This window comes from Frieseomelitta varia, unplaced genomic scaffold, assembly GCF_011392965.1.
Source record: "Frieseomelitta varia isolate USP_RPSP 00005682 unplaced genomic scaffold, Fvar_1.2 scaffold_709, whole genome shotgun sequence".
Taxonomy (NCBI): Eukaryota; Metazoa; Arthropoda; class Insecta; order Hymenoptera; family Apidae; genus Frieseomelitta; species Frieseomelitta varia.
This window is the reverse complement of record NW_025110489.1, coordinates 73,247-98,910: the sequence shown is the minus strand read 5'-3', so window position 1 is coordinate 98,910 and position 25,664 is coordinate 73,247. Positions and strand designations below refer to the sequence as shown.

At 29.7% G+C, this 25,664-nt stretch overlaps 2 protein-coding genes across 3 annotated transcripts; one reads left to right on the top strand and one right to left on the bottom strand.

The window, feature by feature from the left end:
- Positions 1 to 9,458: 9,458 nt before the first annotated feature.
- LOC122535387 (40S ribosomal protein S19-like) lies at positions 9,459 to 10,486 on the bottom strand. Its single transcript, XM_043666876.1, has 3 exons — positions 10,337 to 10,486; positions 10,041 to 10,111; positions 9,459 to 9,888 (listed from the first exon to the last, which is right to left on the bottom strand). Exons 2-3 carry the CDS (start codon positions 10,109 to 10,111, stop codon positions 9,495 to 9,497), a joined length of 465 nt encoding a protein of 154 aa, XP_043522811.1. The 5' UTR covers positions 10,337 to 10,486; the 3' UTR covers positions 9,459 to 9,494.
- A 152-nt stretch (positions 10,487 to 10,638) lies between these two features.
- LOC122535385 (persulfide dioxygenase ETHE1, mitochondrial) lies at positions 10,639 to 25,293 on the top strand. 2 transcript variants are annotated; one of them, XM_043666873.1, is made up of 6 exons: positions 10,639 to 10,976; positions 13,052 to 13,196; positions 21,105 to 21,290; positions 22,245 to 22,333; positions 24,717 to 24,927; positions 25,077 to 25,293. In XM_043666873.1, exons 1-6 carry the CDS (start codon positions 10,842 to 10,844, stop codon positions 25,130 to 25,132), a joined length of 822 nt encoding a protein of 273 aa, XP_043522808.1. In that variant the 5' UTR covers positions 10,639 to 10,841; the 3' UTR covers positions 25,133 to 25,293. The 2 variants fall into 2 exon arrangements, with proteins under 2 accessions (XP_043522808.1, XP_043522809.1); XM_043666874.1 differs by lacking the exon at positions 10,639 to 10,976 and adding an exon at positions 11,131 to 11,252.
- Positions 25,294 to 25,664: the final 371 nt, after the last annotated feature.

Genomic DNA, 25,664 nt, shown 5'->3' with positions numbered 1-25,664 from the left:
AAAAGTCAAATTAAAATTAAAACAAGCCGCTTCAATTAAAAGAAAAAACTGCTCTTTAAGCTTTATAGCTTCTTCAGTAAATTAAATAATTTGACACGTTCTCCAATAAGATAAATAATAAAAATTAATAGTTAAGTATTATGTATATCTACGTGTTTCCAGTTATTGCACATTGAAAAAAAGAAAACAACTCGTTTCAGGAGAAGGTATGACAAAGAAGAAAAAAAAGAGGAGAAAACATTTGGTTGGTTTAGGCGAGTGCACGAAAAGTCAAATTAAAATTAAAACAAGCCGCTTCAATTAAAAGAAAAAACTGCTCTTTAAGCTTTATAGCTTCTTCAGTAAATTAAATAATTTGACACGTTCTCCAATAAGATAAATAATAAAAATTAATAGTTAAGTATTATGTATTTCCAGTTATTGCACATGGAAAATAGAAAATAACTCGTTTCAGGGGAAGGTATATGAAAGAAAAAAAAAAAAAAAAAGAGGAGAAAACACTTGGTTGGTTTAGGCGAGTGCACGCGGCCTGCGGGAAGTCCTTCGGATCGTTAAAGAGAAGCAGGAGAAAACGAACTGACCCGGAAGCTGCTGGCGCATCAAAGCAGACGGAAGTGGTTGAGAGTAATTTGCAAGAAAGCACCAAGTCGAATTGCACCGTAAAGGCCGGGCTCGTTGCAGGTGTACCTTTACCTTGCCGGTATCGACTTTCGTCCGAGGCTGAAGTAACGCACGCGATCATCAGTTCTTACAAGATTTCGCTTTGCCTCGTGCACCATGTTACTGACACCGAGCCATGAAAAACCAATTCGCGGTCCACAGGAAAATTACGTATACACGTGAGATACGAACTAATTGCTTTTCAGATCCTTCCCCCCTCGTTACTGCATCTCTTCATTTTCATTTTAATGTGTGCGCACGGTATGTATTGTATAAATGCTCGTGAAAGTATGCGAATAGCTGTAGAAATTGCTTGAACATATTATATTCGTAAAATTGATTTGTAATTTAATATTATATTTAATATTTAATATTATTTTATAGTTAATATAAAATATATTTATATTATATATATAATTATATAATAAAACACTATATAATAAAAATTCATATTATTATACAGTGTTTATATAATATATATAAATATTTATATATATTATTTTATATTTAATATAATAACACGTGAATATTACTTATATATATATACATATATATAATGTTACACAATATTAACCAAAGTTAATAAATGTCACATATATAGAATACTTAATAGGAATTGTTCTAAAACGATGTACACTATACAAACGGGATTAATAATATTGTTCAACGTTTCAACTTGAAATATACTAATAAGGTGACTTTTAATATAAATAAATACGTAATGTTTTAGATATTTGTTAATAATGAATTAGAATATTTGTTAGGATATTTCTTGTCTTTTTCTTTTTTTAAATTCTCATCACACGAGCACCTTTAACTTTACAATCGGAAATTGCTTATCAGAAAAAGACCACAACTGATTACGATTTTTCGGATTGCAGTGACCTTGGTTTAACGACGAACAGTGCCAGTACAATTGCACGATAATAAAATAATACGGGAACAATAACAAAGTAACAAGTAAATATTTTCACTGGCAAAAGTATTATCAGAGAAAAATATAGACGTAAGGATCCTGATAATAAAAATATTATCAGAGTATATTGCAATTCCTTCAATTTAATTTCTTTTAATCTCTTTCATCTATTAACATAACAATTATGAGTCACATAATTTTAAATAATCTTATTAATTCTATTTTTCATTTAGAATTATTTAAGCACGGGCCGATTCTTTTACAGAATTAATTTTCGCAGAAAAGATAATTCTGAAGGAAATTTTAATTATTGGATTACCTTTTATATGATTCTTTCACGTTAAATTAAAAGTGATCGAGAGTTAAACTGCTGTGTTATTTCGAAATTGAGATTGTCAGATTTCAGAACTTGAAATTGAACTTGATAAAAGTTTCGTCTCGACTGATAAAATGGCTATTGATCGGAACAATATCTAAAATCAGATAAATTAAAAAATAATTTCTTAAATAAGTGACTTAAATTATGTCTGTAAAAACACGATAAATATCGATTTCATTAATTTGTCACGGAGCCATTTATTTTAATAATATTTATCCATTGTAAATTATAAATCGATCAATGAAATATATAAGTCTATTAAATACTTGAAAAAATTAATAAGAAATTTATAAATTATAAGTTAATCTGTTACTAATATAAAAAAAAAATATACATTTTCATTTTGTATTATAGAGAAATTCGCTGCAATATTAATTAGAAATTAATAAATAAGTGAAAATAGTGCGTTTAACATTATTTGATATTGTTCCAACATATTTCTTTTAATTAGCGTTTAAGATAAAGGCAACAAATAGACGTGATAAATGCACCCGCGAGTTTTAGATTATGTTAGGCAGCAGAGTATTCATTACAGTAAATGAATGTCAGGGGATCATTATTTATTGTCACGATAACAATATGATATCGTGAGTGCAACATATTGTGATAATTTGAACGTCCCTAATTTTATTTATAGATCTCAGTGGTCTCTGTATTAATCGATTTATAATTATAACCATTGAATATGTGAATAATTCTATCACATATTCAATGGTAAGTAATACTATTATAACGTAATAAATAATACTATTATAGATTAATAATAATATTACAACGTATTGAATAAATATATTAAAGATGATTGCACTTTTAATTTCCTACATGCATTTCATTCGATATTAAACATTTGAATTTCTAGTAATTTTAAGCAACCCAAAAGATTAATATTAAGTGCAAATAATTACTCATTATTATTTAATGTGGAACTAGATATAATATAAATATACCTGACAAGGAATAATACTCTATTGTGGTAATTACGTGATACTGTTTTACAAAATGAATTAAAAATAATTCTAAACTATGATAATATGCATTGCATAGTCATCCGAATAGGTGATCCCCTAATTACTTTGAAGCACCATTCTTGCCTCTGTTATTATTATGAAGAATACTTATTCTATTAGCGTGATTATTGTTACAGTGTTCTGTAAATCAACTCGGTTAAACAAATGATATGAAATGTGGTTTTAGCCAGATAGGAGTAGAACAACTATGGAGAGAAGGGAAACCAGCAGGGAAAATAGAAGCGGAAATGCAAAGTCAAAGACAGTGGAATAGAATTCAGAAGACGAGATATAAGTATCTGGTTGGAGGTATAAGTATCTGGTAAGAGGAGAACTACCAAAATACCTGAAGGAGAGAAGGAAAAATGGAGAGCAAAAGGTGATAGCCAGAGCCTAGAAAATGGAAGTAAATTTTGGGCGAGCGGAAATGTCAATTGTGCGAGGATGGGGAGGGAATATTAGAGCATTGGAGAGACTGTAGACAGATGAAGACAACAAATGCAAGTCTGAAGAAGGCTTGAAGGAAAGAAGCGGTAAAATGGCTTAGGCGAATAGAAGAAAGGAGAAAGAAAGATAAAGAGAGACAGGGAGAAGAGAAAGAAGAGATAAGGCAGGTCTAAAAAGAAGAGAGAAACAAAATAAACATGAAATAAAATGAAAGAATTAGGTGAAGATACTTAAGTAGACAAAAGAATAGCATAGTTAAGATAAATATAAGTATAGGATAAAGCAAAATGTTATGTAAATGTTATAACATGTAAAATTTAGGATAAATGCAATACGAAATGTGCAATGCAAAAACCAAAGTCAATTTCAAGGCCAAAATGGCTGAAATAAATATATACATACATACATACAAATGATATGAAATTAACGATCCCCTATTGCTTTGTGTGAAAAAAATAAGACAACGTGTCCCTGAAAAAAAGATGACCCGTTTAATCTATTGGGAACTAACATTTTACTTCAGCTAATTTATTGTAACAAATTCTACCTATCCAACTGGTAAGAAACTGATGCAATGTATTTATTTATTTTCTTTTTAGTAAAATGAATTTAAGACTAATTTTTAAAATAGATTGATTTAGTTTGATAATATAAAACAATTTAGTAATTGATTAATTGATTAATTTTGTCTGGTAGTTGTTCACTAACTTGACTTTATTATCAAATTCTTCTTATCCATTTTAAAAAGTTAGTTAATGTAATTTTTCCAATTATTTTCTCTTCAGCCATGATGCATGATAATCTGTACATGTATACAAATTACATTATTACTCTTACTGTACAGATAATTTTACATTATATATATTTTTTAAATAACATGAGACTGTATTATTCGTTTTATTGTACAATATCATATATAATTATCGTTCATCAAATTATTTGTAACAGTTCTGTTTGCCTCTTGCATACGTAAAATTATCTCTCTGTAATTTCAATCCGAGTAAATACTCCAAGAAATGAATTTACAATCAACTTTGTGTATTAAATACACAATCATACACACATATACATACGTAGATGTGCAATTATATTATTCTGCATAATGTATCGTTATACGATTAAATAATGATATATAAGCAGTTTATCGAAGGAAAATTCCACGCTATCGACTTTAAAATCATTCAGCCAGCTCCTCGGCCAGAGGTTCCTTTGTGAAAAGAAACTTCAGTTTAGTAATTCCATGCATAAATTCCACTTCCGACCGCGCGGCACACTTTCCGCGTCAAGTTTCCTATCTACACTGTATTACAAAATACGCCCACGTTTCGATAATATGCAAAACAGAGGTGTTGCAATGATAAACGTTCGTCTTATCACTTGATTGTAATTAAACGTTGTGTGTACTGACCGAAATATATTGTACACATATACTTAGACCTAGTTTAACAAAAGAAAAAAAAAAAAAAAATTGATCTACAATACTTAGCATTGTTCATTAAACGTTGATAGTGTCCAATATATTTTTGTAAATTTTTTTATCAGTATTTATTTGAGATTCATTTCAACATTGTGTATATTTAGTGTTTAGTCTCTTTAACGCAAGAATTACCAAAGTGGTGGAAATGAAGAATCTATAATTTTATATATTTTGTATTTGTACACTTGTGACAGTGTATTTTTAAAGACTTGAATGACTTTTAGTAAAATCAAAGCTCCTGTGTTCTTGGATGTATTATAAATCTTTTCTCTCACAAATCTTACACTTTAATTCTTGGTAAGTCTACTAACATAGAAATATATTAAACGAATTCAATATAGAACACTACTGCAATATACAATAGAGGATAAATTTCTCTTTATGAAATATTTTTTTTTCCTTGTGAAAATCATTGATATTATAATGAGAATTATATTATAATGTTGCAAATTTTAATCTGGAAATTTAAAACTTTAATGCCATTTATGTGTTCTTCATTTGTACAAGTATTGAAATTAAACACATATGTAAATATTGTATTTAAAAACTAAATTTATCTTCAAAAGAATAAATATTGTGTGGTACATTGTACGTAATGTATTGCATTATGTATCCTTTGTCTGCATATATATTAACATTAAATACTAGTGTTGAAATGAATCTCAAATAAATACTGATCAAAAATTTACAAAAAAATATTGAACACTATCAATGTTTAATGGACGATGCTAAGTACTAGAAGATCAATTTTTTTTTCTTTTTTTTTTTACTTATTTCAACGCAAGCGTAGCACAAAAAAGAAAGTGAAATGCGGTGGATAGTCAAAAGAATACGGTTCGTCGATAACTTCAATGCAACATTGATAATAATCAGTTTCTCATATACTACTATATCTTAATATAGTAGCAAGATATATACTATATATACTATATCTTAAAAAGCTAAAATTTAATAAAAAAAATTTGTTTCTAAGAGAAATAATTAGTTACGGACAAAATTCAGTGGACAGGTAATGTATAAAAAATATTATATATATAAATAAATATAATATAAAAATAATAAAATAAATATAAATAATATAATATATATAATATATATATAATAACATATATATATATTAATATATAAATTTAAAATTATAAATATAAAATATTATAATATATATATAAATAAATATAATAATAAAAATAAATATAAAAATAAAATAATAATAATAATAAATATAAAATATAATAATAATAAATATAAAAATAAAAATAATAAAATAAATATAAATAATGTAATATATACAATATATATATAATAACATATATATATATATTAATATATAAATTTAAAATTATAAATATAAAATATTATAATATATACATATAAATAAATATAATATAAAAATAATAAAATAAATATAAATAATATAATACATATAATATAATAATATAATATAATAAATATATAGTGAAATCTGACTCAGTTAATATACCAGAAAGAATTAATTCAATAATATCGATGCAAGTGAATAATATACAAGTGAGCAATTTGTCCAAATATCAATAAAAGTCGCTGTACGTTTTCTTCATCCAAGCAGCGAAACCCGCAAGAATTACGATGCCCATTAAATTACGAAATGCCGGCGCAATAACATTCTTCACCGATAATTACGCTGGTTGGCGTATTACGATTCGTTATTACAAAAGATCCTATTACCCGGTTATCCGCGTGGAACGCCTTCTTTTCTAACGAGACGTCTCTCTGTTTTACGACATTCCAGTAGACGCGCCTTCGTTAACCCTCCTAATTAATCCGATTCAAAATCCAACGTGGATGTAACGCTTTTGCACGTAAGAGGCGCGTGTAACACTGCGAAAATACGCCATCATCGATCAGCAGACCGTGTGCTCGCATACGCGCTGCCGGTGAGGAAATGTATGTATAAACATTCCTTCGTTCACCGACGATTCGAACGATCCAACGCGCGTGTGATTAACACAGTCGAGTTTTCTTCGTCTAAATTATTAATTAATGTTGAATAGCAATTTTGAACGTCTGTCGTCTGGGAGCTAAAATATTTATTATCGACGAATTATCTTGGACACAATTGAAATGATTATGTAATCATGATCGTGATTTAGATTAGTTTGGAATATTTGTTTTTTTTGACGGTAAGAACATTTGCGATCGCGACAATATATAATTAAGTTTCGCGTAGAAATTTTAGATATTATCAGGTCACATTAAATTATATTAATTTTGATTGATACGTAATTATAATTAATATGTACTACACATTAATGAATTTAATTATAATTAATACATAATCATAATTGATATATAACACGTATTAATATACAATTTTCAATTTTCCTTTTACAACCTCCAATACAAGCATCATTTGACCAATTTAATTTTCAATTTCTGGATCGGATATATATATCGGGTTTCATCGTTGCAAATTATGTACATGTATTAATACATAATTCATACATGCACGTAATCGCTTACTACGACTGCCGAACATGGGCATATACGTATTTTCAAAACATCGAACGCGATCTTGCAGGAAACGTAGCAAGACATTGTAAGAAACTTAAAGCATGAATGAAAGGAGACCGACCATCAGGGTTTAAAAAGGGCTCGTCAATGGCCGGTGTCGAGTGTGCTAACAAAAAAAAGTCGCTCTCGAATCACTATTTTCCCCTAGCCTGACGCGGACGAAATGTAGCAACGACGGCATGCCTGCGTGCATTACCCGAAGTGGAAATCGCGAGTCGACCGTAAGCGATATTTACATCATCGATACGTGGAAACTGATGAGAGAGATACAGGCATAAAGAGAGAAAGAGAGAACACGGTAAAAGTTGCACGCAACGTCGAAGACGTTCGGTAAGAGGTTAATGCGATGCGTGTTGCCGCATCGAAAAATCGTTACACCGATAGTTGTCGGTGGGTATCGTGGCTAAGTAATCGTGAAACGCCCACGCATTGGAACACGCGCTCGACCACCGAGCATCGGGAAATCTCGATGAAAGATGCTTCTCTAACAAACATGATTCTATCGATGCTGGAACTACGATTAAAATCGGACTGATGGATGAAAACGATGCGTACCGTTCGAAATTCAGTGAAACTGTGGTAAATTGGTAATTTCGAACTGCTGCGATAGTTCCAACGTTGAGGAAACATGTATGCATATATGTGTATAAAGTGGAGATTTACCTCTTCGAGGGACGTGATTGTCTGCCTGCACTGTGGCATTCGCGAGACGAAGGTGGACGTGGTTGGCGAGTTGTAATCTTCCCTCGTCTCCTCGACGAACTCGCTTACGGCGATTAGGCCCGGCATTTTTTCCCTCTTTCTACCTATATTGGCCGGAACAATTGGGGAAAGCCCCCCGAAATTCGTCACCGGTCTAGCACTTAGCGCTGCCGTTACGAGCACTCACTTCACCCGAGACACCGCTCTCGCTCCGCCGTTTCGCCGGTGAGCACCATAAAATCCGCGGGAGGGCTGTCACCTTCTGTCTCCTCCCAATGCCGTTTCCCGTGACGCACGGTAAACGTCGTCCCGGTGCGACGAACGGACCCAGTGAGGAGCACCAGCGGGAGGAGTGAGGAGGGGGGAGGAGCAGGAGGACACAAAGAGAAGAAGGAGAGGGAACGGAGCTGGACAGAGGAAGGGAGAGAGAAAGAGAGAGAAACTTCAAGCACACGGTCGTCTGTCTTCTCAGCCAGCGAGAGACACTTGCGCGACACGATTATTTCTTTAACATCTTGCCTAGCCGGGGTTCCCTGCACTGGCCGCGAGGAAACATATTTCGCACGTTCGCTCGATTCGCGCGGCTCGCGTCGCCCGGGGGAAATCTCTTTTACACCCACTGGCCACTCGATCTGAGAAGTCAACCCGATCGGCGCCGAAACGTTTTCGTCCACGGTCAAAGTTTCACTGAGGCGGCGCTGCGTACGCCTGTACCTTCGCCGTCGAAGAGGCGATTGGAAGAGGGTTCTCTTCGCGTCGAGAGTCGACGGTGCTGCCACCTCGCGACTCAGTCGTCACTTCCGGTGAACGAGCTCCGTTCCGCGAATTTCGAATCTCGCTTCATTGCTCCATTGGTGTTACAAAAATATAGCGCGATAAATGTACATAATGTAATTATACATTGTATTACAATTGCAATATAATTATTTACTAATATTATGATAATGTTACCTTAAAATCACTGGTACATTGATACGATACGAAATTATACAATTTCTTTTAATCGAATTTGTGGAAGCAAGAAGATATATTTGAACATGCCATTGTAATTCTTTTTCATATTTTATAAATAAACCGTGAATTAGTTATAACTTTATAAAAACAGTCAAATAGAAGTATAGTGTTTTTTATAATTGATATAACACATGAAACAATTTTCTACCAAGGTTCTTAATTGAGAATCCTAAAGGTTTTTAAAGATGCGATTTTACATAAAAATACCCAATTATATTTGTTAAGTAATTAAACTTCAAAACTTCAAAGTAAAGCTATTCAAAGTAAAAGAAATAAGGTTCGGACACAAATAAAAAGCTGTAAATATAAATTTTTTTCACTTTTATTACACAAACAGAAAAATTAAAGGACAAGCGTCTCTTGCAACTTAAGTTGTTTTTTGCTTTTTGCCTTTACTTGCGCTGCGATGCGATCTAGGTCTCTACGACCTTGGCTGGTAAGCTTACGTCCACCAAGTGGAGCTTTCTCGATAAGCTTCAACTGTTCTAAACTTTGCAGAGCTTTACGTGCAACACCACCTGCAGATCTACAGAAATGGCTGGGGTGGGTGCCGTTACGTTTGCGTCCACCGAAGATTTTCGTTACAGCTCCAACACCGATTGGACTGCGAATATAGATGTGACGAACCAAGGCTGCACACCTAATGTAATACCAATCTGGGTCATATGGAGCAAGTTCCTTGAAGCGCGCAGACTTCACAATATCCACCCATTCTGGAACTCGCATTTTGCCAGTTCTAAAATATTAAACAAATTAAATACTCAAAATAGTTGAAGAAAGTAATAGACATATACATATTCCATTGTTGATTTGTAACAAGCTTCCACGTCGTGAAAACTTTTTGAGGTTAGTTTTATTTATTGAAACAGTATTGAAACAGTTACTCACTTCTTCAAAAAGGCAGCGAAGGCCTTTACGAATTTGTGTTGATCAACGTCTTTCAGCGTCACGGAAGGCATCTGAAACACAATAGTAAAAAATGGTCAATAATGCAAATATCACACGTACAGGGTATACGTTTACCTCACACGTGTATTGTAATACTGTGAAACTAAATTGCGTACGTATTTCAAAATATATATAAAAATTGTGCAACATGCGTTAATTAATTTATATTATAACTTACATCACTCTTTTTTCTACGATAATGTGTCAAACTGTGAAAAACTGACAAAGATACAAACCTTTGCTTGAGAGCTAACCGGAAAAGAAGTGGCAATGAGACAATGCTAGAAGCAAGTTACAAAATGGCGGTACTGGCAGGAAATGATCAGTACATAGAAATGTCTCTTAATGAACAAATACATTTCATCATTTAAGTGACAACAAAATGCATATAACCAGACAATGCATTTTAGATATTGTTCTGAGATCTACAACATTTTTCACTATTTTTTTTCTTTTTTTTTTTGATCATGTGACGATACAACGAAGGTCATAATTTTTTATTTACTTCACATACATGTAAATACAGCATTATTATAATTTTCATTTCATACGTGTGCGAACTGTAGGAAGCCTAGTATTATCGAAATACAAACTAGCTATCTGATAGAGATAAGAGAATCACCAAAATAATACTTATTTTTATCATGACATCATCGTTACTTTACTGAACAGTGTGATTGGAAGTGGGGATAAATACGTTGCTTCTAAGTTATAAAAGAGGAATCCCATTAGATTTTCGCTATGTTTAAAACCTTGTGCCGACAATATCTAAAGTCATCGTTCTCCAGATATAACTACATCATTATAAATTCCTGTTCCAAAAGCATGGCGTTAACGGAGCCAATTCCTTTTTCCAAGGATTTTCTCTTCCGTCAAGTAAGTGCATATCTGCGCAGGTTGTCATTTCGCAAGTGTGTACGCACCCATTCGAATCTTTCGTTACTGCGACTATAGCGACATCTAGCGAATTATTATGAATTACAAGTTTCAAAGAATCAATTTTTATAAATTGCCCACTTAGCTTTAATTGAGTGTTTGTCCTTTGTGAAATTAATTTATGAGTCATATAAATCATGTTATTAATTGTTACTATCTATTTCACTATCAGTTTCATGAATTATGTAAAAGTCACAACATTTTATCTTACAACAGGTATACCTTCAGTAGTATTTATATATATATTTAACGCGAAAAGAATTAGAAATTAATTGTTATTCACAGTAATTTGCAAGCAGTAATTTTTGAGACTTTTGAGCAGAAACCGTTTAAGTATAAAATGTACAAATGTTATGAATTATGTACGAAGTAAAATTGCGTAATATCGTGCAATTGCATAAATTGAATTATTCATCGCTTTAACATAACCTATTTATTTAACGGAACGTTAAGACGTAATCTAATTGTATGAAGTAATGTAACAAATTAATTAAAACTTTTTTAATTTCACAAATTTTGCAAAAATCAGTAGTAGAGACTTTTCTTTTAATTAGCCTTACTTTTATCTTTTATTAGACACTTGTAAAAAAGGACAATGGATGAAAAAATATTACGCAATTTCGCGAGTAACTGCTAGAAATAAAACAGAATATTTCCATTTGAATTAAAAATTTATGTTTCTTACAGGAAAATAAAAATTTTTGTTCTTTTTTTCTAATTAATTTTTTTTAAACTCAATAATTTAATTTTTTTAAATTAAATTAATTCATGAATTTCGTTTCTTTTTAAATTGAAACGTCGAAAAATGATCTCAACGATTAATTCGAAAGAATTTGTATGGTTTTACATAAAAATGAAAATGTAAAGATTTTCGGGAAATCTTGGTGTCACAATCAACGTAGTAAAAAAAAGAAAAAAGAATTGTTGTTTTTCACGAGTTGGAAAGAATTATTAAGTTGATGAAAAAAAAGATAATAGCAATATCCTTGAAGAAATTACCAAGTTACGGCACGCTAACAGGAGGGAACAGGAGAGATATTTAATTAAACTGCAACTACATAGCAATCGGTCAAGTACATTAGGGTTTGCAAAATTTAAAGTTGTTCTGGAAGTTTCCGGTGTTCCAGCAATTAATATTCCATTTCGGAAGACAGGAAATTAACATTTCAGTTCTCTCGTGATAGTAACGTAATAGATATCAAATTCATTGTTACGAATAATTGATTAAATTATAATTCAATGCAATTTCATTATCGTAATGAAATGTTAATAATGCACCAAAAATTGCAATTGTCCTCATATTTGCTTAAATAATTCTGTTACATCTGTATACACGATGATGTTGAACTCTTTTACAAAATAATCATTCGTTGAATTACTATGAGTCTCAATTTAATTGAATTAAATTATTAATGTATTCATAATTAATTAAAAATTGGAATTATTTAATTAATATGAAATTGAAGCGGATTAATCCCTGTTGTATTTGTAAAGAGTATGACTTTTTTATTTAATGCATTAAGGACCAACGATATAAATTTTTTGCAACCTTTGTTCATAATTTTTTTCATAATATTATTTATTAACTTATTATCATGCTATGAGTATTTTAATTTCTTTAAATTCTATAAAATTATAGAATATAACAGCGATAAAATAATATTAAGCGAATCCTTGTAATTTAAAGAATAGAATTAGAATACAATCTGAATTTGATAATAACAGATAGAATTTGATACTATAAATCGATCGAGAATAATTGCAAATGAAATGTTGCGTTAATGAAACGTTGGCCCTTAATGGATAATGTCCTTTTGACATGAATTCCATTCCGCGAAGATGTATGGCCAAAATCAAAATATCTAACAATGATCGTATCATATTTATGTCCATCAATAATTACAGTCAATTACAAACTCATAAAACAATTATAAATATCTTCCATAAATCTCCACATTATGAAATCAAATCTCCTTTTTCCACTTTTTAACAAGTTTTTGAATTGCAATTCTTAGATGTTCGACCCCGTGTCCAGCACGTATACTTATCTGTTGGCTGATATCAACGATAAGATTGCGATCCTAATTGATCCAGTCGTCGAATGGGCAGAACGAGATAAAACCATTGTTCAGCAATTGGGACTAACGTTAAAATATGCTAGTAAGTTAGAGAGTATAATCACGTTCATAGAAATCATGCTCCATTCGCTGTGTCGCCTGAAGTTCACGATAAAACCGGAAGTAGGTTGACCATTTTTTTTTTCTTTTTTCCTTCATTTTTTTCGTCACCAGTGGAAATAAAATTGAATTCGTGGAATATGATGTTCGTTTCACACACGCACGCACGCGTGTGTGTGTAAAAAGATATTTCATTCTCGAAGAATATTTTTGGAAATTATTCGAGGGTGAATATACTTTCAGCTGGAACGAAATTCGACGCTTTTCCGTCCCTGGTCCTCTCTGTTCTCCAGATGAAAATACATTCTCGGTCAAAAAGTGTTTATTTGTTTCCAAATTGGAAAAATTAAATAGTACCTTGATCGAGAATCAAGAATTCATCTGTCAACTTATTAAATTATGCATTAAATTAATAGTAACGTGTATTGTTTCTATGTTTTGTATAATGTGTAATGTGTATTACTAATATAGTATTTAAGAGGCTAATATATATATATATATATAATTATATTATATAATTGTCGTATCTATTTTTTATGAAGTATTTCTCAATTAAATGATATAATAGTATGTTATTACTATTAATAAATATAAAATAATATAATAGTAGTAATAAAAATAGTGATGAACAAGCATCTACTATTATATGAAATTAATATTAATATAATAATATTGTATGTATAACTGTAATTAGTTATATATAAATATTGTATGAAGTTAATATTTATAATAATATTATATGAAGTTGATATTTGTATAATATAGTTATTTATCTTATTATATAGTATTATTTATCATAATATGTATTATGATAAATAATACATAATATAATTTATATTATATAGTATTATTATACTTATAATATAAATTATATGATTATAATTTATATTATATAGTATAATATAAATAATATAAATTATATTATTATAATTTATATTATATAGTATAATATAATTTATATTATACTTATATAATAATAATATAATTTATGTTATATAGTATTATTTATCATAATATTTGTTATAATATTTTTTTACCATTAATATCTCAGCCAAATGTGATACTTATTAATCATATATGCATCACCACGTACATTAAAATATTGAAAATAAAACTAAAAATAAAACGATTGTCCAGAGATTTTGCGCGATTTTTGCTGTACGTATAAAAAAAAAAAGAAAAAAATTCTCTTCTATCCGCGCGAAATCGTAATAAGCGGAAGGCAGCGTTAACGGGAATTTGTAAATTTTTGATTCCGTTGCGTGGGCGAGTTCGCTTAACGATCGGGACACATTGAATTTTCGAAGTAATTGAATAGCAACGTTACTGCCAATATGTAAATGATTACGTTAGCTTTTAATTAATCATTGTGATATGCCCTTTTGTGCGATATCGATGTATAAAATTTGCATCTATTGCGCGCGAATACGTATCTACCAATTTTAGCGGGTCGTAATGAAATTTAACCGGTTCGATGTTCGATGATAAATCAAGCATTTATCATACACGAATTTATCATACATCGGCGGTGGACGAACAATATCCGCTTTAAATGAAATTTTGATCTTTTTTTCTGTTTCTTTTTTTTTGTCGAAGGATTTGAATTTTGTTGCGGCATTTTTAAAAGAGACGCATTTTTTTTTTTTAAAATACTGATTTCGTGTATTTTTAAAATACTGATTTCTAATGTATTTTCGTACATGATATTTTTAATTATTTTAATATTGATTGTCATTTATATCGTCGATTAATATTTATTATTATTGATTGAAATTATATTTGTATTAATTATTTGTCTATCTTTATATTATCGATTGGTTTGCGCATTTTTGCGTAATATGTGAATATTCGGCGAACAGAAGTTAAAATTTCTTAACGTTGGCAAAACATTTGGAAAATAGTAATATATAAAATAGATGAAAGTACAACATTTACGACAAAATTTTAGATAAATAATAGAATTATGGTATTTGGGAAATGTTCTGAAAACTGCATGTATACAACATATTACGCTAGCAAATTATTCTTACAATTAGTTCGTTTGGCTCCGGAATGATGCATTTTAAAAAAAATGCAATAAAAATTGCTCAATTATAGTAAAACGGCGCAAGAATAATTAATATGAATAAAACGTGGTTTACAATTGGGCTATTTAAATGGAAAAATTATTTTTACGAACGGTCGTTTGTTTCCATATAAATGGCCTTCTTTCGTGATAAATGTAAAGATACGTATATTGAAATTTATTGGAAAAAGGAAAAAAGCTTCGAGATACATAATCGAATGAAAAAAAATATATATATATATATATATATCATCGATCAAATGGTAATTAACACCAAAACTACCAAAAGTGAACAAAATGACCACTACGTCGGAAATTTTATGGATGCAAAAAATAAACAGTATAGTTTTAGAGATTTAAATGATTTTTTTTTTTTTGTAAAACAAACGCTTGTGTTGCAAAATTTTTTTTAATGTCCCTGATGGAAATTTCGATTGTCGATAGTTCTAATGTTAAAAAAAAAGAAAAAAATAAATAAAAAATAAAAAATGAAATACGAATGAGCTTAACAATCAAAGGAAAATTTAGAGAACAACGAACGAAGCGATTACGGTGAGATTTGTAACTGAATTTGCATCTTAATTTTATCGATTGCCCCGGTGATTTATGAGCAGGAGTGTGCATCAGCGAGATACGTCAATTCGGCCGAGTCTTCGTTTCATAGTGCACGATCTTTAACTGTCGCGCGTTTTCTCCGCTGCGATATAATCCGATTGAAACAATTGATGGTTAATTTAGTTCGTTCGCCTCGCAGCCGGGGCAAATCAACCGAATAATGCACTTAAACACACGGCTTTCACGTCCAAACGAGATTCGATGCGCCTCGTTTTTCCGCGAGATAAACTGAAAATCGTGGTTGAAATGGAGAACAACGAGAATTGTCGAGGGGGGGAAAAAAAAGAGGCAGCTTAAAGCTGCGCAACATAGATTATGAATTTACAGCGAAACGTGTTTCAGGTGAATCAGGAAGCTCTTTTGTAAATTATTTACAATATACATTAGCTTGTCGTTTTATACTTTGTACTTTATACTTTGTACTTTGTACTTTGTACTTTGTACTTTGTACTTTGTACTTTGTACTTTGTACTTTATACTTTATACTTTATACCTTATACTTTATACCTTATACTTTATACCTTATACTTTATACCTTATACTTTATACTTTATACTTTATACTTTATACTTTATACTTTATACTTTATACTTTATACATTATACCTTTATGTTTTATACTTTCTACCTTATATTTTATATCTTATACTTTATACCTTTATATTTTATACTTTATACTTTCTACCTTATATTTTATACCTTTATACTTTATACTTTATACTTTATACTTTATACCTTTTACTTTACACCTTATACTTTATACTTTATACCTTATACTTTACATCTTATACTTTATACCTTATACTTTATACTTTATACTTTATACCTTATACTTTATACCTTTATACTTTATACTTTATACTTTATACTTTATACCTTTTACTTTACACCTTATACTTTATACTTTATACCTTATACTTTACATCTTATACTTTATACCTTATACTTTATACTTTATACTTTATACCTTATACTTTATACCTTATACTTTATACCTTATACTTTATACCTTATACTTTATACCTTATACTTTATACCTTATACTTTATACCTTATACTTTATACCTTATACTTTATACCATATACTTTATACCTTATACTTTATACCTTATACTTTATACCTTTATACTTTATACCTTATACTTTGTACTTTGTACTTTATATCTTATATTTTACTATATACTTTATACTTTATACTTTATACTTTGCACTTTGTACTTTATACTTTATACTTTATACTTTATACTTTATACTTTATACTTTATACTTTATACTTTATACTTTATACTTTATATCTTATATTTTATACCTTATACTTTACTATTTTTAATATTATAATAAAAACAGTAGAGAATGTACTTTAAGAGAATACTAAATTCTCTTAAGAAATTCGATATTGAATTGTAATTATTTTGTGAGTTTGTATTAATTGATACTTATCAGTTTACAAGGGAAACAAAAGTAGTATAAACGATTCTAGTAGTACAAACAAAAATAGTACAGACAGAAGTAGTATAAACAATTTCAATAGACTTCTCAAGGAATTCAATATTGAATTGTAATTATTTTGCTTCGTGAACAATATTTATAAATTCACACTGAAACATATTTTAAGAAAGAGTGGGCATTTTCTCGAAAAATTCGAACAGTGTAATTCTAATTATTTGAGAAATTCGTGATTAAGTATTTTTAAATTTACGAGATAACTTTTTTTGAAAGAATGGAATAGGAATTTTCTTTCTAAATTGCAATTATTTTAAAATTAACTATAACAAGCAATTTTTTTACTTTGATAAACCATCTTATACATCGATTTCGATATTTTTGAAATTTTTATTTTGATACCACTTGTAATACGAAAGTATGAAATATAATTCTGATCGTTTTAAGCTTAAAGTAGGATAAATAAAAATCGGCAATAAACACAAATTCTTGAAATGTCACACGAAGTACTAGACAAATAAAAAATGGAAAATAAAGGGGGAAGCACAAAATTCTTCGTGAATCTTGTAAAATTTATTTTCACGCGTCTCGTTTTGCGAGAAATTCGCAGATGCGACGAGTGAATTGAAAAATTTTCCGAAATTTTTTTCATCCTCCAGCCAGAAGATATAGTACACCTGCGCGTACAATAGATGAAAAACGGTTCACGCTGGCTGAAACTTCTCGGCTAGAGTCTATTGAACGCGGTGATTCAATAATTTAGTGAAGTGCCAGCATTATTAAGGAAACCGTGCGCTTAATTGTTCGAATTGCCACTCGAAGCCTTCCATGAAACGAACTGAAACGTGAAAGAGAGTCACTTGAAAACATTTAATTATGTGACCATCGGCTTATTGAAAAAGTCCAAAGCACGCAGTTTCGCGCGATATATATCGACTGTTATACATGGTACGTATCATAGAATACGTATGTGCGTAGATTGAAACAGATAAAATATTTTTGGCGGATAAAAATGTTCTACACGATGGGAAGCGTGCGAAAAAATGTAAATTTTGGAAGGCAAAATTACTCGTTCTCTAAAATTTTATTATTCTATTATTTTTTTATTATTCTTAAAATTTTTTTATTTTATTATTCTTAAAATTTTATTATTCTATCATTTTTTTATCTTATTTTATTATTCTATCATTTTTCATTTTATCTCATTATTTTCAATTATATTTTAAAAATTTCAAAATTAAGTAATTTGATTCTGAACTGTTATAGTTCCCAATGTCAAATGATGCTAGTTGAAGGTTAAAGGAATTTTATTGCACAACATAGCTAGAAATTTAACAAAACAAAATTGTACAAAATTTCACAAAGAAAGACGATAGAAATAGTAGTTTATATTTTTGAAATTTGTTTACATACTTCTGAAATTAAAGTATCTAAAATTAAATAATTTAAATTGGTATGATCCCCAGTGTCCAATAACATCAATTAAGAATTAAAGTAAATACTAAATTAACTACTAAAGTAAATACTAAATTATTTATTGAATTGTAATTTACTAAAAAGAAGTTCTACAATTCCAAAAATTAGATAATACAACTTAATTTTTACAACCATAAATTAATGTTAATAACTACAATATATTACAAGCATAATATTGAATTATAAATGTATTTATAATGCAGTTTTAATAAAGAAGAAAATTCTTAATTCTTAATACGGTAATATAATTGAACATAATAATATATAATACATTATATAATATATAATATATTGTTATAATTGAACATAATAATATATAATATATTGTTTAATATATAATACATTATATAATATATAATATATTGTTATAATTGAACATAATAATATATAATATATTGTTATAATTGTGTTATAATACATGACAACAATTAATTTTGATAATAATAGTTGAGAAAATATTCTATAATTTTATTAGAAGCTTTTCCACGTCTGTTAATTTGTTTGCACTCTCGACAGTTCCCAAAGATATAATTCCAATTGGACACCCGGTATATAGACTCGCGGCCGCAATGAAACTCAAAGTAAATTCGAATTGAACTTTTTACCGTATCCCAAATGTCTTCGTTATCATTTTTCTCGATTCGTCTTCCCGTAATTTCCCTTCCCTCGTGTTTTCTAAGTTCGTGGCCGCCCCCCCCCCCCGCCTTCGCCGATTTAATTGAAAAACTTAATAATTAAAATGGGCCTCTCCGCCGCTCGTTTATGTTTATCATTACCTCTTGCGAAGATTAATGAAAATGTCTGGGAATGAAGTGGACGACAACCGCCGTTCATCGAGTCTTTGAAGTTGCATTTATATTTAAAACATTCACGTTGTATGACTCACAGTTTCAGATTCAAAGTTATGCGTAGTTTTTGATCATTTTTTAAACAGTAATATAGTTACGTAGTACGTTGTTTCGTGCAGAAATATAAAAAAAAAAAGGAAAATTCTTTAATACATCGCGACTAGTTTTATACTCTTATTAATAAACTGCGGATTTTTAATATGTGTTATAATTATTACTACTATTTAATATGTGTCATGATGTTGGACAGACAATCTTGTAATTACTGTTGCTATTTGTTTCACAGAGCATAACATGTTACAATATTTGTCAGAATATAGTCAACATATGCTGATATAATATATTGTTTTTATTGTTCTAAATCAAATATGAAGATGATCTATAAAGATGACTTGTATGATATATAATATATAATGAAGATGGTCTATAAAGATGAATTATACGATAATATAATATATAATGAGGATGACCTATAAAGGTGAATTGTATATGATGAATTCTCAATATCATTTTAGATTAAGTGATAGTTTAAGAAAGCTATGTAATGTTCATTTCATTCTCACTTGGTACTGTACGTTTGACGAGCATACTTATTTCTTAATTTGTTGTATTGTTACGTGTTTAGTTTATACTATAGCACTGTACAGAAAATTTTATAGTCAATATGTAATAATAATTATAATGTAATATAATATAATACAATATAATACAATATAATGTAATATAATACAATACAATACAATATAATATAATATAATAGAATACAATACAATACAATATAATACAATATAATACAATATAATACAACACAATACAATACAATATAATACAACACAATACAATATAATACAATACAATACAATATAATATAATATAATAATATATTATAATATATAATATAATATAATATGCAATAATATACTTTACTAGAGGTTCGAAGAAGACAACAAATTATGATACATTGAATGTGATGCATTCTTTTTAGTTTAGTACTATAGCATTGTACAGAAAATTTTATAATCAATATGTAATAATATAATACAATACAATACAATACAATACAATATAATATAATACAATATAATATAAAACAATATAAAACAATATAATACAATATAATACAATATAATATAATATAATAATATATTATAATATATAATATAATATGCAATAATATACTTTACGAAGAAGACAACAAATTATGATACATTGAATATATCAAAAAATATATGTTTAAAGATGATGCATTCTTCGTTACATGCCCTCATTCAGTATTTTAGATTTTATCAAACATTTAGATTTCAAACACTCAAACATTAAGATCTCAGCTTCAACACAATATTTAATAATCTTTTGATAGTAATCAAGGGATTAATCTCGAAGGATTGAGATTTCAACTCTGGTAATAATTTTGTTTTCTTCGTTTTTCTTTTTTTTTTTTTTTGTAAATACGCATATGCATGCTGATCATATCACCGGAACCGGAAGACTCAAGTGTTTGTTACCTGGCTGCCAGTCAATGATATCACGTAGCAGCGGCGCTAAGGCTGATATACTCTTGAATCCGGATGACCAAATAAGCTTCGGCAGGCATAATTTACGAGTGCTTCCTACGCCCGGGCATACCGAAGGTCATTATTTTTCTGTTGTATTTTCAGGCACTTGTGTTCTATCTTTTAACAAATACGTACGTCCAAGTGGGTTAATTAGCGCCAGGGAATGTTGGTATGCGCGTGTTTCGCGGATTTTTATGCATTTCTAGAAAACTCGTGGACGTGAGAGGGTATAAAAAGATGAAAGTATTAAAAAAATCCGACTTTACCAATGGCATAATTATTTGACATTACCAATAACATAATTAATTCATTTTTCATTGTACGTCGTTTCACTGGGAAGTGGTCATTTACTGCAAAGAAACCTTTTATTTATTTCATTGTAGATTTTCATGAAAATTTTTATTCTCGATGAATGTGATTATAAATAGATGAGAATTCTTTTATGTGTCAAATGTTATAAAAGGCCCTACACTTGGTATTATTATATTTATAATATTTTATAACAGAATATAATATATAGTAATATATACTATTGTTACTATTGTTATACGTTCTGTACAGTTTTTTTCGCATCCTCAAGTTTTCTACAAATGCATAAAAATCCGCAGAATCCAGAAACAAAATATTTATTTCAACGTTCATTTCATTCCTGATCTTTTGGTAATATATATAATGTATATTAATTTTACTAATACATATATATATATATAATGTATATTAATTTTACTAATTTTATAATTTACTAATGTATTTTATCTTTGTCAATTAATTTGTAACATATGATAAATACTATCCTCCTTAACGCTGCTGTGATTCTCGGATTTCATTCTTTCGAAGGTTTCTTTTACAAGGACGTTTAACGCATTTGAAATTGAAACGAAGGATCGCGCGATTTTTTCTTAGAAAAATTTACGCTCATGAGAAATACAATCGGATGGGAAATAGCCGGAAGAACGCAGCAGGGTTAAACCACAAGTTGCCCGGCGTGTGTCACTATGCTTCATAATCGATACATTCATATTTTAATAGGTTGTGTTACTTATGTTTGCTACGAACAAGGCGTCGCATTCACAGGCGATGCTCTATTAATACGCGGCTGTGGACGAACAGATTTCCAGGTTTGTAGCCAAAAAGAAGCTCAAACGTAACGTAATTGGTAACGTGATTATGGTAATAACAATTAATTACTAGGACGCGAATTCTGTGCACGATACACACAATATATAAAAATACACTAATATATAAAAATATAAAATAACAGTATATCATAATATATTGTAAATAAAATAAGTTCTTCAAACTTCCAATTTTTATGATGCCACTAAAAAAAATTTTAAAATTCACAGAGCTCCACGTCCTACTGATTAAATTAAATTTGAATTTATTTCATTCTCATAAAAAGGGAGAATCTAAATATAAATTTGTGTGAAGCTTGGATTTAGATTAAAAAAATGATTAACAATGATTGATTAGAGACCTTAATTGTAACTTTTGAAAAATTGGTTTTGGAATTATTTTCAAGAAAACACTCGAATGTTTATTAAGAATTCGATTAAGAACTTTATTTATAACAGTCTGATATAGATACATGTGGGTGTAGTAATTAATTCAGTGGATTTCTAAGGATTCGCCTGTGAATCAATTCTATTTTATTTTGCATGACAAGAAATTGATGCCATAAATTTCAAAACAGTACGACTCTGCTCTACCAATCAATATTGAAAATATTGGCGATATTGGAAATACGTCTCTCTCTCTGTTTATCTTCTTTAATTCATTGTTAATCTTATTGATTCTTTCTTAGAAGCGTTTTGAAATGAAGAAAAACATAGCAGAGCCTAGCAGAGAACACATTAATCAATATTTCCATATTTTAAATAAAGTCATGTTTTAGAAACATTCATTTTCCTTTCAGAATGATCACTCGTATCATTTTTGACTAAAAATTGACATGTACAAGAGGAGAGACACTTATATTCGCGTTTCTATTTTTTAATAAAATTCAAAATATTAATTTTGTCACAAGTTCTCACTTTCAGTAATTACGAAGACTCTGAAACCTGTCACTTTGCTCCATAAATTTTAAAAATGTCAGCACAAATATCTAAAAAAAAATATTATTTTGCAATTAAAAAGAAATTCTATACGTACATGCAAACACTTAGAAAAATATTTACGGTATTCAACGTTATTCACAAACATCTGAATAAATGTTTGAACCTCGACATGTCAAGGAAACGTCAACGCTTAAAATGAATTTGTAATAAACAATTACACTGCACAAAGTTTATTAACACGTCATCCTAAAGTGGCAGGAAAATGTCGGAGCTCGGAATGAACTTGTAATAAATAATTATGTTGCACAAAGTTTATTAATACACAGTCATTTATATAAAGTCGCCGAATTGTTAATAACGTTTCTACGTGTTGCGTTAATTTCACGATTAATTGATTCACCGCAAGGATTTGGTCTTAAAATCTGGCGACGATATTCCATACAGGAAACGTTGATGTAAAATTGTTCAGGTTCAATATCGTGCACTCTAACTTTTGTGCATGCTGGTGTGCATCATTTATTTAGTTGCTAACAACTTTAAAAGCGACGCAGGTATATTGTATACCCACGTAGAGCACGTTCATTTAAATTTTGTTACAAATTGGTGAATTTATATATACGTGCCAAGGAAAATTTAGTTTCATTATTTTTTATTTGTACTATGAGTTGTTTGTACATTTTTAACAATTGTTAGAATGTGACATTTTATTAATGAGATCATTCATATATGTTATATTTTCGATCATGTATAGATATATTTATATACATGATTGAAAATTATATTCATATATAATTACACTTATATTTATTAATTATATTTATATATAAATTATATTCATATATATTTGAAATTTATATTCATATATAATTACACTTATATTTATATATAATTATATTTATATATAAATTATGCTCATGTTTTATATACATAATTGAGAATGTAACATGTATGAATAATTTCTGCAATTAATACTAATCTTTTCGACTGTGTCCATGTGATTTATACGATGGACAACAACGTTATAAAATTGGCACACGCACTTAAAAAATATTTAGGCACTTGTTTATTTTCTGTATCGTAATTATGAATAATTTTAATTATATCACGCTTGAATTTCAATGATTTTATTGCTTGGAGTCACAGCTACAGCAATTTTTTTTGATGGTATATGTATACACATATAATTTTCTAATTCTATAAAAGCACAACAAACACTACTTCATCATCACTTTATAGATTCAGAAGTTAGTCCTAATTATTCATGTATGTTAGTTCAATTTTATCGTGTGAATGATAATTTTTGTACATCAGTTTAATATTTTTGATCAGTGATTAACTAGTTAATTTTACACAATTCTTACAAAGAAATCGATCCAAAATGTCCACCGTGTATAGCGAGCCGCGTTAATAACTGCAGTTTCTTTTCAATTTCTTTCCATTACAGGGTGGCTCTGCAGAGGTCCTGTATAATTCCGTTCATTCGAAGATCTTCACGCTGCCAGCGAATTTCCGGCTATATCCAGCGCACGATTACTCTGGCAGGACAGTAACCACGGTGGCCGAGGAGAAGGCCTTTAATCCCAGATTATCTAAATCTCTAAATGAATTCGTCGACATAATGAACAACCTTAATCTGGCCTATCCAAAAATGATCGGTACGCTGATTTGCTTATCCATCGCTCAGAGAAACAATAAACAAAGGTTTCTCGAGGCTTCTGTGTTTCAAAGAAAATTTGCCACGAAGCTCGACGAACGTTCCATTTAATTTCTCTTCCTCTAAATAACATTCGCTTAACCTTTTCAGACAAGGCCGTACCGGCCAATAAAGTTTGCGGATTATACGAAGTCCCCGACGCATAGAGAAACGGCGAAGAGATGAACTGCGTGATATTTTTACGTTCATCGATCGGCTGGCTGTTGGATTCGATTTCGTCGCTTTGTGTGACGATAATAGAGCACAATAGAGAAGAAGAGCATTAATTATACACGATCGAAATAGAAACGAATTAGCTTTTAAAAAGGGGAAAATGAGCGTATATATATATATATATACATCACGAGCGGTATAGTTGCTAATGAACGCCCTGAAATCCTATTTAACTTTTCAATTCGTTTCCGTTGTTGTTGTCCGTTGTGGAATTCCATTTGCGGCCGTTTTAGCTCGTTCCCATTAAATATTTGCAGCCGCGCCTTCCAACCAGCGTTGTACGTTATAAATTTAAAAAACAAAAAAAAAAACTAATTAAATTAAGCACCCTGCGCTTGAATTGACGCAGGAATTAGGTGCAGCGTTTCTTTTTCGTGAGCGCATCATCATCTGGGCCCCGGGCGCGGTGCAAAGGAGATTTTTACATCAGCATAAGTAAACACACTGGAGGACGCCGCCGGAGGA